Source organism: Mixophyes fleayi, chromosome 9, assembly GCF_038048845.1.
Source record: "Mixophyes fleayi isolate aMixFle1 chromosome 9, aMixFle1.hap1, whole genome shotgun sequence".
NCBI lineage: Eukaryota > Metazoa > Chordata > Amphibia > Anura > Limnodynastidae > Mixophyes > Mixophyes fleayi.
Window position 1 is genome coordinate 23,873,218 of NC_134410.1, and position 15,083 is coordinate 23,888,300.

At 37.2% G+C, this 15,083-nt stretch overlaps 1 protein-coding gene across 1 annotated transcript; it reads left to right on the forward strand.

The window, feature by feature from the left end:
• Nucleotides 1-1,018: 1,018 nt before the first annotated feature.
• Nucleotides 1,019-13,684, forward strand: LOC142102253 (cytochrome P450 2C20-like). The gene is made up of 9 exons (XM_075186994.1): nucleotides 1,019-1,198; nucleotides 4,487-4,649; nucleotides 6,531-6,680; nucleotides 8,370-8,530; nucleotides 9,169-9,345; nucleotides 10,180-10,321; nucleotides 11,723-11,910; nucleotides 12,407-12,548; nucleotides 13,486-13,684. Exons 1-9 carry the CDS (start codon nucleotides 1,019-1,021, stop codon nucleotides 13,665-13,667), a joined length of 1,485 nt encoding a protein of 494 aa, XP_075043095.1. The 3' UTR covers nucleotides 13,668-13,684.
• Nucleotides 13,685-15,083: the final 1,399 nt, after the last annotated feature.

A 15,083-nucleotide genomic window follows, 5' to 3' on the forward strand; every position in this document is an offset into this window, starting at 1 on the left:
GCTCAGAGGATGATATTGCACCCCCCCGCATCCACTGTAGTTCTACCACTGCCTTGTACTTATAAAAATGTGCAGTCTCATCTCATGTTGCTGAAAAATGCATACCATCATATTACAGGGATATAAAGGTTCTGTTGACATTTGCTAAACTAGGAACATTTTTGAAAATGCGTGTTTTTCTCCACTCATTTAAAAATCATGTCCCACAACACCAAGGGCTAAATGTATGAGCGTCTGATTTTTCAACTCGCCCGAAAGAGCAACTTTGCAGGTAAAATTTAAAGCGGAGATAGCTTGTAAAGGCAAGTTTTATTAACCTCAAAAAGAAACACGAGGTTAATCCAGATCCAAAACCAAAACCAAAACACAGGGGTCAGTGAACATCTCTTTTATTTACGCTACAAGGGCCATTACACAATTAAATGTACAAAAGTGACACACTGAAAATAAAGGCAGCTCCATTGTCCCTTTACTGTCAAGATTTATTAAAGGCAAATAGTAATTTAATGAAGGAATAGAAAATGGCATTTTATTAAATATATAAAGTGTGAAGAATTGCATGTAAGTAAAACATTTACTTTCTGTCAGATGTTGGACCTGATCTCTGTGAACAATGACTGAGCACATGTGCCCTAGTGTGTACTACTATTTCTCCTTCTTTGATATAACAAATATATTGTATATTCTTGGTTGCTATTTTTATACTAGTAGTTAAAACATGTGATAGGACACCATAGGGTAGAGAACCGGTGTATAAATTACCATCCATGACCTTATAGGGGAGATGCTTTGAATATTAATCCTGTTCACTTTAGAGTAATCTATGTAACTACAATCAGCTATATCATTATCAATTTTGTACATTGAACTGAAAGAACTGCAAGTCATAGATTTGAATAGGACACACCCAGCCAGCTCTCACACTACAGATATACATAAAACCTATTCTCAGTGTAGAAGGAGGTTTATTCAGTGAATAGGACACTTCCTGAATTCAGACTACTGATCAGGGTTAATAATGGAGCTGGGAGTTACAGCCACGCTTCTCCTGGCTGTCTGTGTCAGCCTCATCCTGTACTTCTTCACATGGAGAAGGAAATTGAGGGGGAAAAACCTGCCTCCAGGACCACCCCCACTGCCATTATTAGGCAATATTATGCAAATGAGCACCAAAGAAATGCCCCAGTCTTTAGTGGAGGTGAGTAATGAACTAATTTAACTATGTCAGAAACAACAATGTAACAATGTGGGAATATTTAAATGGTGAACAGGAATAGTGTCCTGTAACTGATAGCAGTCAAGCAAGCATTTGCTTTCGTGTTTCCATTCTAGAGAAATAACAGTTAAAATCTGATTGGTTGCTATGGGTCACAGAACCTTCTTCCTGTCCACCAGTTTTTATAAAATATATACAAATCAATCTACTTTCCTGTGTATTGTATTGGCTCTGTGCTGCACAAAGTGAAGAGACTGACTATCCTATAACTCTCAACTGTCCAGATTTAGGTGGCAAAGTTTCAATTTGATCTAAAGGATCTGTCCAGCAATTCAGGATTTTTCTCCCGGTCCCACGACAGTTGGAAGATGTGTGACGTAAACAGGGGTCGCACACACCTGGCCAAGTGCAGTTTTGAATTTATTTATTTTTTACTTTTTATTTAATATTTGCAGATACAATAATCAACAGGTAAAAAGAAAAAAACACAATGGTTACAATTGAGCAGAATTCAAGATTTTACAAAATAGATTAAATAAAATTGTAACAAATTTACAATTTCAGAAAAAATTATATTTAACAAAATAAATAACTATTGGAACAGAATAAAAGCATATCAAGTTGATCCAGCGAAAAAAGAGTATACAACAATCTAAGTAATGAACAATTTCATTAGGGGTTGAGGTTTATATAGAGGGCGGTGGGCTAAAGGTTGAGCGGGTTAGAGGAGGTCATCGTTATGTTATCTCATTGTAAGGTAGTTATATTTACATAGAAGAAACAGAGTTCTATAGTGGGAGAACTCATTGTGTAAGTGATAATAACCGGTATTAAGTAAATGAAGGGAGCAGTCTTAGGGATAAGGGATTAAATCATGGTGATGAGGGTGTTGATGAGTTTTGTCTCTGGTGGAACAACCATGGGACCAAGACATGGCTACATTTTTTATCTTTATTGTGTGGATGGTAAGGGATTTTTTCCATGTGCACAATAGACCAAATATAAGATCTGAGAGGAAAAAGATGAGTACTGGTGCTTCCTTGATTTATCGATAAGACAAAGGATGTGGGATGACAGTTTGGCTGAGTGTTTGTCTGCTACTTCTACGGGAAAGCAGAGAAGAAAGGATCAGGGATCTTTAAAGAGAGGGAGCAGAAGGAGTGACGACAAGAGATCTCTGACCTCATTCCAGCAATTGTAGATCCTTCAGCAGGTCCACCAGATATGTAAGAACATTCCAGTCTGGGCGAACTCCCTCCAGCAAGCAGTGGTGATGGAACTATGCATCATTTCTAATTTTTTAGGGGTATAAATTGCATACCGTGGATGCCAATCTTTCCCTTCACAAAATACCTTTATAAACTTAAACTATGTTCTCTAAAATAAAGACTTGAGACAATGTAAGTAGTTAAATAAGTCACAGTTTATTACATAATTTGGTGGTGAAGAAAGAGCACTGCAGGACAGCTGACCAGACTAAATACCTAAACCAAGCATGGAAATGGCGAGACTGCAGTGCATCCACTTACCACAGGGAACTCTCCCTAACTGCTTGGCCAGCGCTAAACCTGGTGTCAGAGTGACTGCATCCTCTCTAAATTCATGATGCCATACCCTCACTGAGTCGTACAAGGGATTCTCCTTACTGATGGACCACAAGTTACTGGTGCCTCGAAGGAGGCAGTGATCTGTGGCCAAATAAGCAATAGCGCAGTATGTATCAGCTGCTGATCGCAGTGCCTTCCTATCAACTGTGCCTGCTCTGTGATGATGTGAAAAACATGGGTTAAAACCGGCACTTAATCTACAAAAACCGTTACAAGGTTGCGGGTGGGCAAGATCTTGTGAAGAAAAATGAAGCAACCAGGAAGTGAGAGGACCTATATAGAAATCCAGGACACACCCATGAGACATTGGTCGGCTTGGAGCTGGATGTTAACCCATGCAGATAAGTGTGAGATTACAGAGGCATACACTTCCGTTATTTAAGTGCTTACTTCTATAGGGACTCTCATGTCATAGTTCCATTTGCAGTAAATTTTAAAGTTTTTTCTTTGATTAGGGTTGAGATTGAGCTAGTAGCTATTTTTTCTAGGATTGTTTCCATATAATTGTGTCCGGGGGGGTGGACCAAGATTTCCCTCCCACTCCATCTCGAGCCTGTTCTGGGATATTAGTACTGAGGTAAACGGGATTCCGTAAAAAGATAAAACTATGCCTTTCTGTAAGAGCAAAGAGATACAGATTTTTTTCTAAGTAAGTCATGTCTCCATGGGTCTCATCTATTAGAAGTGTTCTTAGGGAATGTTGAGTCTGGATGTAGTCTTAAAACATGGGGTTAAGATCAGGAAATTGGCTTTTTAATGTCCAATGTGAAATGGCCACTCACATGGTATGCTCCTTTCTCATACCCACACTGCTCAGATTAAAAAAAAATTGGGGAGGTATACTGTTCTGCTACACAAGCTGCAACTGAATCAGCACCTCTTTTGCACCCCTTTCATATTTGGTATGCAGTATGAAAGAAAAAACCCAGTATCACCTATTTATATTTTAATAACTACGATCAGCAAGGTAGAAACCAATTATGTATATATTGACAGAAAGAAAATCAAAATGTTTTATTCATGATTGACTTTTTACAAACTTACTCTCTCAAATACAAATCTTCAATTTGCTTAATTACCACCTCACCCCTAACTGCATACACTTATAATTTTACATATACAGTTTTTATTTATAACCATTTACTGCTTCCACAGAATCTACTGTTCTTGCAACATATTGAAACATATAAAAGAACCTCACTGAATTTAGTCCGTTCATTGCTACAACCTGAACAGGGTTTCAGCTGTGCTTCAGCTGTGCTTTTCAGCTATGATTTTATATGAGCATCAAAGTTGCTTATTTTCATTTGTCTTAGGGCAAATCTAGTTATAGACCATCTTAAGTTAAACTATAAATTAATTTACAAAAAAGATAGTCTGGCTGATGTTTCTGTTTAAAGCAAAATATGCCCAAACTATAGTTAGAGTTTATTGCCACTTGATTTTTAATCTATTATTGCAGCCTACTTCAATTATAAAAAAAAGGGAAAAATAAATGTAGCAAAACAGAAATTATAAAAATATAAAAAAAGCATATATTTTTAGCCAGTTTCATGAAATGCGTTATTCGCAGTTTTAAATTGATTTTGAATTACTTTTGTAATCACAGTATCTTAAAATGGGCAGATAATATATATTTTTTTATATATATATGTATCTCAAGCTAAGTGAAATCTACGGACCAGTATTCACCATTTATATTGCCCACGACCCAATGGTGATCTTGGCTGGCTATGACTGTGTAAAAGAAGCCTTGGTGGATCACTCAGACGCATTCAGTGCTAGAGGATCTAATGATTTATCCGATATGATTTTTAAGAATTACGGTGAGTTTTCATTGACAGAACACTATGTAAAACATCTATTACATTGTAGATTGCTAATGAAATGTGAGCTTAGCAGAGGCATTCATATTCAATTTATAGATATTCACTCTCGATTCAACATGCAGCAAATAAATCAAAATTCAATAGCACACATTTATTAAGGTTCCAATTCACATTTATTTATTAGTAAAATGTATTAGAGATTAGTTATACATAGATGATACTACAATAAAGGTAATTATGGATCAGGTCCACAGAAATGTGTGGGGTGTGGTCTCATATTAAAGCTTATTTCACCAACATTAACCCAGTTTCGCCAGAATAGTGAATGCATTAATGGTTTTACATTGATTAAGCACGTTTTTGTTGAATATTTTTATGCTTTGACATGCCAATTATAGCTATACATAGTGCCGGGGATACTTTGTTCATTTCAGACTATCTTCAAGAGGACTAGGGATCTCTTCCTATTTTTTCTCTTTTGGCAGCTTTATATTTTCTGAGGAGAGCACTGGTTCACCTACATTTTTCCTTTTGAGCTTTCTTCCCTCATCTGTTATTCTATCACAATGGACCTTCTCCCCCACCCATTGTTTTGGCCACTCCCTTGACCTTGTCTTCCCCCACCTTTGTTCTGACTTGTCCATATCTCCAGACCCTCTTTCTGACCACCACCTCCTCTCCTTCACCCTCTCCTCATCGCCCTTCCCTCTGTCTTCTCCTAACTGTAACTGAAAATACTCATATTTTAAACAGTATTTTGACAGAGGGTTGGGATTCTGGGCACATATCACCACAACCATGCTTGGAAACTGTAAATGTAAACAGTTCACAGAAACATCCTCACCACACAATGGCTCATTTCCTAATTTTCATTCTTGACAATATATTTATGTGCTGACTGTACATCGTGAAACTATTTTGTAAATGCATCTTTTTTACCTCAATGTTGTTACTGCTTCCTGTTCACTTAATGGGTCATGAACATAGCAACATTTTGAACTGCAGCTATTTTTAAAAATAAAACACAACCTAATGAGCCTGATTCATTAAGGAAAGTAAAGGGAAAACAAAGGAGTAAATTTGCACCTTGGCAAAACCATGTTGCTTTGAGGGGGAGGTAAATTAAAAAGGTGAGGACAGATTTATAGTTGGGGTAGAGCATGTCCTAGATTAGTTTTAAATTTCAGTGTAAAAATAAAGCTATCAAGTACTTGTGTATTACATGAAAAAACAGTCAGTATTTAACTTATGTACAAAATAATAAACTAATTTGCACCCCTTTAATTGTAACATCGTTTGACCAGGAGAACATTTACTAATTGTTTTGGGTTACTTATCTTAATGAATCAGTCCCAATATCTTTTAATATTCTATTCCATAGCATTAACTTGTTCTAGACACCTTGGTTTGTTAGTATACATCTGACCACACGTTTATATTACAACTCTCTGTGTTAAATCTGTAAATGTTTTCATTCAATATTCATGTTTACCATGCCTGCATGCAGTTAACCATCTTCTGTATAGAAGTAAATATTAATGGATATTAATGAGAGTATTTGCAGCCTATGAAATTACAGACGAATGCTCAGTGTGCTTCTGAGTAACACCCCGCACATCTTTCAGTACATGGCTCTTAATTAGCATCAGATTATTAGTGTTACAGGAGCTTCTGACTAAATAAAGAGCTAATTTAAATAAAGCCTGAGGAATTTATGACATAGAGAGGATGAGCACTGTTTTGTAGCTCATTTTTTCTCAAGAATGGTTTTGCGGTACTAATTGTGTATTTGAAACTTATGTATTAATATTAAATATTAACACTGCAAGACAGGTATGTTATTATAGTCACATTTCATATCTTTTACACCATCTGAAGGAGTGATGCTAAGCAATGGGGAGCGGTGGAAACAGTTACGTCGTTTCTCACTCACTACATTAAGGAATTTAGGGATGGGGAAGAGAAGCATTGAGGAACGAGTCCAGGAAGAGGCCCGATGCCTGGGGAAAGAATTTGTGAAAAATGGAGGTTGGTCAAACATTTCTGGAATTACAATTACATTTAAAGAGTAAATAACGTCATTGTATAAAATTAATATATCACAAAGGCTCTGTATAGCTGATTTCAACAGTATACATGAATGAAGTGATGTGTTTATACTTTATAAAATCTGTGCACTATACTCTTTTTCTCTGTAGCTGCAGCCAGTTGTCATGCTATGAGCGATATGCTTTTTTAACTGAGCAGGTAGAGAGCTATTGACATGGTTTAGGTTTATTCTGCAGATTGGTAGAGTCAAGGACAGGTAATATCATAGTGATATCACAGCAGCTTAACATGTTGCGATCTCAGAATTTTCCCATTTGGAATCTAAAGCTCATTTTCTACAATTACCTATATGCAGGGCCGGTTTAACGGAATGGGAGCCCCTGTTCTAAGGGGGCCCCCATTACCCAATGAGGCCCCCCCGTTAGCTGCCGCCCCCCCCGCCTCCCCCCCCGAGTGCTTACCTTATCCTTTCACTGCAGTCCTCCTTCTGCGGCGCGCTGTAAGCTCCTTACTGAGGAGCTCTCGTGACACTCTCATGAGGTCTCCTTAGTAAGGAGATCACTGAGCACTGGGGAAGGAGGACTGCAGTGACAGAGCTCAGCAGCATTGATCGGGCAGGGGGCGGGGGCACCGCCGGCCCGATCAATAACGCTGCTGAGCTCTATCAAGGGCCCCCTGGAAGCCCGAGGCCCCTGGGCTGTCGCCCAGTTAGACCTCGGGTTAATCCGGCCCTGCCTATAGGTCCAAATTTTTCACTAAACTATAGGAACTAATAACCTTTGCTTACATCATCTAACTTACACTAGTAAGATAACGTTGCCCTTAAATGCAACGCTAGTGATCCTTACTATACCAACGATGTCAAAGGGTTTCAGCTGTCTGCTATGAAGTGTGGAGACAATATTGTACTTTTAACAGAGCTACGGTTCAATGAAATGCCAATTTAAAACATTAGAGGTTATTTTACCTGCATATTTCATGTGTAAACTGGTGGTATGGCTAAGCAGCCAACTAAGATCGACATGCCTTACTGAAGCTCTGTCTCTAAGAGTACTAACTGACAGCCAATGGCAAGTTTCCCTACTGTCCCATATCGCACACTGTTAATCAGTAACAGAAAGAAACAAGTAATAATGCCACTGTATAGGTCATTGGTACAAGCTCATCTAGAGTACTGTGTTCAGTTTCGAGAGGCCATATTTACAGAAGGATATAAATACACTAGAGACTGTACAAAGAAGGGCAATTAAAATGGTGCATGGTCTACAGCACAAAACTTACCTGGAAAGACTAATATATATAATTTTGAGCAGAGAAGGGAACGGGGGGACATGATAGAAACTTTCAAATATATTGTGGGTTTTAACAAGGTACAGGAGGGAAACATTCTTCAAAGGAAGAGAACTATTAGAAAACTGAAACTAGAGGGAAGCAGGTTCAAAGGAAATTTGAGTAAAAACTACTTCACAGAAAGGGTAGTGGATAAGTGGAATATCCTCCCATCAGAGTTAGTAGAGGCTAAAACAGTAGAGCAATTTAAACATGCTTGGGATAGACATACCCCTTGATGATGGAGGTATCTTAGATGTAAGATGAAATTCTATACAGTAGACATCTCTTTACTTTGGTACCGTAATACTTTCACTGGAAATTAACGTGCATTTCCAGATGTTCCCTTTGATTCAACCGATTTGCTGCGTTTGGCTGTCTCTAATGTCATCTGCTCCATTGTATTTGGAGAACGTTTTGACTATGAAGACCAGAAGTTCATCACTTTACTCTCATTGCTAAAGGAAGTCTTTCTGCTCCTGGCATCCCCCTGGGGTATTGTAAGTTAACACTGTACATTAAGTTTAATAATTTTATACCAATACATGCATTTTAATACTAGATCAACAAATAATTTTTTAATAATGTAATAATCCTGCCATTTGGTTTGTGGATTAACTCATTATTTTGGATCAATCTTTTTTTTATGTCTTTTAGTCGTGTTGCAAACAAAAAAGGAACAACTATATAAAAAATATATTGATAGTCAAAAAAAGCCGTTTATAATTAAATTTATTTTATTTTTTGTGTACAAATTGGTATTGCTCAAAAACCCTATTTAGAACTAAAAAAGTTTTAATTCCACCTACAAAATACTCCCGTATGAGTAAACTTCTTGCAGTTGGATTCATAAGTTACTGTAACTAAAGGCCTGAATCAGTCAATGTTTGGTGAATCTCAAACTTTGCTGAATTGCCTTTCTTCTCTATACTTAAACCAATCTAATTATATTTCTTATTCTAAGAATCCCCCAAAAATTTTTAACCTGTAAATAATTGTATGCTTTAGGTTCTGCTACTAATTTAGCTAGTATTTCCTTTATGCATAAGCAACAAAATTCCTCTGTTTTTATACATGCAGCTCTACTAGTAATCTGATATTTATTTCACAACGGATGTGCCATATTTTTGAATTTTAGCTTCTCAATATGTTTCCCAAAATACTCCAAAATCTCCCCGGACCACATCAGAAACTCTTCATAAACATGGACAAATTAAAGACATTTGTTAAAGAATCTGTAGAGAAACACAGGAAGACTATCGATATGAACTGTCCACGGGATTTTATTGATAGTTTCTTGATCAAGATCGAGGGGGTAACGTATATGCATGCTCGGATTGTGATATTTGTATAACTATTATTATTATTATTACTAGTACTAGCAGTTGCAGTTGTCATAGTAGTATTAACTTTTATTATTTATATTAATAGTTAAATACAGTATAAATCTTCACCGATTAAGTTAGGGCTGAATTATTTTTTTAAGACTTACCTTTATATAAATGAAGTGCAGTAGGGTTGGTACCGAGAAGAGCAATGAGAGAGGGATGGGTTGCACTGTAAAATCAGCCTACAGCAGCATGAAATATGAATCTGGACCTGACTATATACAGGCTAGTACTACATTAAATAATGCTTTGTAAACCTGTGATACAATACATGCACCTTCAGAGGTACAATAGGCACTTAAATCTGTTAAGAGTAACTATATACTACATGAACAAAAAAAATATATATGTTTTTTTTAAAAAAATGGGGATATTTATTGAATTTATGTAGGCATAAAGGACCCTCTGCTTTTGCATGGCGCATGTCCTATTCTGTGTTCCTGCCTATGCTTCGATTGGTGAAGAAAGTTTAGATTTCTGCCCAAGCACACAGGTTTGCGGTGTACAATGGCAGTTATTACAAAGCAGAAGAAGTTTACGCAGGAACTGGGTAATTGGTGGGTAACTTGAGGATACTCCTTGCACTGATGCTCCAGTTTCTGCACAGTGCAGAAATGAGTTTTCCTTTTATGACCATGATTATTGAGACTCTACATGATAAGCAAAAGGTTAAACCCTCCATTATAAAAGTAGGGGCAATTATTATCATTTTGTTTCTTAACATATGTTGACAATAGTCTATGTGGGCTAAATATCTACAGGAGAAAGACAAACCCGGCACTGAATTCCACTTTATGAATTTATTTGGAACAATCATTGACCTGTTCTTTGCTGGAACTGAAACCACCAGCACAACTATGAAATACTGTCTACTTATCCTGTTAAAATACCCAGATGTTGAAAGTAAGTGAACAGTCACCATTAAAAACCCCTCTTAGTGACCTTATATCTGCAAGGATTGTGTTTTCTTACACACATATAATCTCCTATGAAAACATCTTTACAGCTTTTCCACTTTTTGGAGAACCCTTGCACTAAGACCCCCATGTAGCACCTTACAATTAGCCATAGTTGCCTACTTTCCTGAAATATCCGAGAGATTCCCGAATTTCTGTGAGTCCTCCTGGACCTGAGAAACCAGGGCAACCTCCCTGATCCTGCCGACTTCGCTGGTGAAGTGGGTGGGGACGGGGCTTAGTGATGTGAATCACGTGTCATCCCCTATTGTAATAGGCTAACGTGGCTGATGTTTGTATAGGGGGCGGGACAAAATGCAATTCGCCGGGCCTCGCCCCCTTATGTCCACATCCCCGTGGATCTCCCAGAGGCCAAAAGAAAAAAGTTGGCAAGTATACCATTAGCTCCTGATCTGCTGTGTCATCAGGCAGAGAAGAGCATTCAGATACAATGGACTGAGCCCCTCCTAGCTACAGTATTAATAAAGCTAGCACAGATTGCACAATGTACATTGTAGCAGTGTTGTTCAATGTTCATTGTAGGTAGCACTAAGAGAGTTTCCGACCAAACGTCTACACTTAGGGCTCCCTAAAACTGGACAACCCTTTCGTTATTATGTTTATAGTTTATTGATAAAACTGCAGCATATTCTATATACCTGTGCAATAAAAAATGCTTTGATTGCAAAACAGTTTTCCTGACAGTTATCAGAATAGTTACGCCCTGTTAAATCCTCTGCACTCTCTGTTCTGACAGGACATAGGCGCACGCCTGAAATAGTGTCCTGAAATAGAGGCCATTCCATGGGCATTTAACCATGCTGTGGCTGCTTAAGTTATAAGAAAAAAAACAGTAAAAGTATAAATAAAAATAATAAAATTAAAAAAGTCCCACTGCCCACCCTTTTCCAGCCCTTAAAGACAATATGAACCTACTGTATTTTGTGTGATAAGGATGCATTTTACATGGGCATCACACACTAATAAAGTAATGTGCAGTCTGAATAGAATAGAACGAGGCCAGTTTTTAGTCATTCCTGTATTGTTCAGGGTTCCAGCTGCATTGTAATATGAATACACTATAGTCATCCCTTAACATTTACAGTAGACAAATACAAAAGTAGCACACAAATTATAGCATTAGGGCCCATTAAATATGATCAAATTATTTAAGAATTAGCTTTACTTTTAATAGAAAAAAGCTAAGTTATTTATTTATGTATAAACAGTACAGTTAGTTTCACAAAGTGCAAAAAAACAAATGTGAGCATTAAATAGTTACACTACCACAAATATTTAACACTTGTTGAGATAATGAGATAAATTGCTTACGTCCTTATTTACACAGAAAAAATCCAGGAAGAGATAGACAATGTGATTGGACAAAGTCGATGTCCCTCATTGGAGGATCATATCAAGATGCCATATACGAATGCTGTCACCCACGAGATACAGAGAATTGCCGACATAGTACCCATGGGACTTATACATGCTACCAGCAAAGACACAGTGTTTAGAGGATACAATATCCCAAAGGTCGGACAAGCAAGAGCAATTTCTAAGATAAAAAATAACACTTTGCAGTCTAGGAACAGTCATAATGACAATCAATTATCAACTTTTATTGTATAGCTATAATATACTAAGCACTATATATGGTAGCAAACAAGAAAACTTCCAGTAATTTAATCTCAAACACAAGAATAAGTGCAGTGGTGAGTACATAGGATTACTGTAATGACACAATTTGGAACAGTGTTCAATATTAGTGGTTGAGTACATTTCATTCAAAGTAATGCATTGTCAGATTGAAAAGAAAATATACTGAATAAAGTATATAAAAAAGGATAACATAGCCTAATAAAGGAAAACATTAAACATACAACTTTAGAAATTGTTTCACCTTATCTTTCTTTAAATGCTTAGGATAGCATAAGGGCATAAATAATTCAACGCATAGAACCTATTACTTTCAACAGGTTAAAATAATATTTTCAGCACACCTAAATTGATATCCATTTCTTTTATTTAGGGTACAATAGTTGCCCCCTTGCTGACATCTGTTCTGAAGGATTCTAAATGCTTCAAATGCCCAAAACAATTTGATCCAGGACACTTTTTGGACGAAGAAGGGTGTTTCCAGAACAATGATGCCTTCCTGCCGTTTTCCATAGGTAATGATAATTTTAATCTCTTCAACTATCAATCCACCATATTTGTAGAGTATTGACAACTGTCTTTAACTCATGGATTGATGTGCTAAAGTCATGTTCCTTTAAGGACTTATTTTGAAATGATCTGGGGAACAATAAAAAATACCATAGTAACATATTAGCCATATTGCGGACCATATGATAAGTCTTTACAGTAAATGTTATTAAATGGTTTAACACACCTATTTGACTGGTGAACTCCATTCTCAACATTTTGTGTAAAAGGTCAAACCCCTTCCCAACTTTTTATATGGGAAAATGTTTCTCTAGCCTCTTAGATTGTACGCTCCTTTGAGCAGGGTCTTCTCTCCTCCTGTCTTCACCACTTTTAACTCTGCTCTCCAGCTACTTAGGCCTCCTCCTTGAGGACCCTCTTCCCCTTGTCCCCTTTCGCTCCCTCCTCCCCCCTCTGGGGGTCTCCCTGTCACCCGTGCCCTCCCTCTTGGCTCCGTCGTAGGCGGACCTTCCCCTCTCCCCTCCACCGCCCCCCTATCTGTGCTTTGAGCTCACTGAGTTACTGTGCTTATTGTTTACTGTACTGTGCTGTCTCACCCTGTATTGTAATTTCATTTGTCCCTGTACGGCGCTACGGACACCTACTGGTGCCCTATAAATAAAAATTAATAATAATAATAATAATAGCCTTACAAACGAGTGGTCAACATATCTTCAATCAACCATGTGGCTGGCTAAAAAATTCTCAACTTTTCATGTTACTGGTCAAAACTTTGTCAGTATTCCATGGAACTAATCAATTCCATCTCAGTCTTGCTGGTGACTTCCATATGATTGACATACCCATTCTCAACTTTCCAAACCATTCTAAAACTCTAAAGTAATACAATTTGCGAGTGTGCGTCACTGTGCATTCTAATCTCGAAAATTTTAAAATTTACAGGAAAAAGGAGCTGCCTCGGGGAGGGTTTGGCCCACATGGAGATATTTATTTTCCTGACATCTGTACTGCAAAAATTTAATCTAAGATCGAACACGGCTTGTAAAGATATCGAAATTACACCAGAACCAGGGAAGAATGGAACTGTTCCCAGAACTTATCAGCTCTATGTGGAATCAAGATGATGAAGATATCTGCTTACTTTGTTCTGTATTTTTGACCACAGTCACACTCACTTCATCCTCAACAAAACTAAGTTTTGGCATGGGCGTCACGGTGGTTGTATGCAGACCTCTGCAAAAAGAAGCAGGGTTATTAAATAACATTACATGTAGGCACAAACTTGCACAAAATCATAGCAACCAATAAAACACTTGCTTTAATTGTCAAACTAGCTCTAAAAAATAACAGCTATTTCCTGATGGGTATGTAAGTTTTGTTGAAAATCATCACCTCCATGCAATGCTAATAAATAAAGTATGGAATTCTTCATAACGCTGTGAAATCATACAAGAAGATGTGCAAAAGATGGGATTAGCGTAGTTTTATGATTTAGGTCAGGAAGAAGGTACCATAGATAATGGGAAATGGCAATCATCAATCTGCGTAGAATATATTGTAGGTCTAAACAATCACTGAAAATGACCCATGTTGTCACAAATATCTTTATTATTCAACAGTAGTCTTAGAAATGTCACATTCAAAGATTACAGGGCAAAATGAATATTGATTTAAAGTAGATCCTGTCAATCACATTAATGATCACAGAAGACAGCTTTCAAAATAGATTACTATAGTATACTAATGTGCTTTACATCCGGGAAGAGCCTAATAAAGAATCTAGTAATTCTATAAATATGCCATACTTTTATCCTTTTGCAATACTGTAATACATTGACAGCTGGGTGCATATATTTGTTCCTTTTTTATAGTTGGAGATTAGTGGATAAGGATGTTGAATGCAGGCGAGGTGCATCAAAGGGTGATAATTGGGCATCTAAAGATCGTTTTTGTTTTCACAAGTGGTCACCGAGCCCTTTTTCACTAACTGCAAACCAACTTGATTTTTACACTTGGTAGTGATCAGGCATTAAATCATACTTTCAACTAATAGTTTTGCGCCAACAAGTACATTTATAGGTGTGATAAATCTCCCTATTCCCATCTTCTTGATGGAATATAAATGTTTTAACCTACTGTTCAGTGATATTTCCTAACTAGTTTGTGTCACTCCACTAATTCTACTTCAGCTGAAGCATGTTTCAGCGACCACTTTGCTGTGTGCTGTACAGAGTACACTTTGCTGTTTGACAGGTCACTCAAGCCAAATCCTGCATGGTGAATCAATTAGGAAAAATTGTAATTTGTGTAATGGAATAAAAAACACCAACCAAGTCACAATATGGAGATATGGGGCCTGAGTCATTAAGTGTAGCAAAGCAGTAAAAAGGAATACATTTGCACCTTCTCAAAACCATGTTGCATTGGAGTGGGAGGTAAATTTAAAATTTAAAATTCAGATTTATAGTTGTTATACAGCATGTTCTAGATCAACTTTAAATTTCAGTGTAAACATTAAGCTATCAAGTATTTGTGTGCTA

What these genes read in the sequence shown, in the direction of transcription:
- LOC142102253 (XM_075186994.1), top strand. Translation starts at nt 1,019, where the DNA reads ATGGAGCTGGGAGTTACAGCCACGCTTCTCCTGGCTGTCTGTGTCAGC. An exon ending in AGAATTTGTGAAAAATGGAG is followed by an intron (nt 6,681 to 8,369) that starts GTTGGTCAAACA and finishes GTGCATTTCCAG; the next exon opens with ATGTTCCCTTTGATTCAACC. An exon ending in TCTTGATCAAGATCGAGGGG is followed by an intron (nt 9,346 to 10,179) that starts GTAACGTATATG and finishes AAATATCTACAG; the next exon opens with GAGAAAGACAAACCCGGCAC.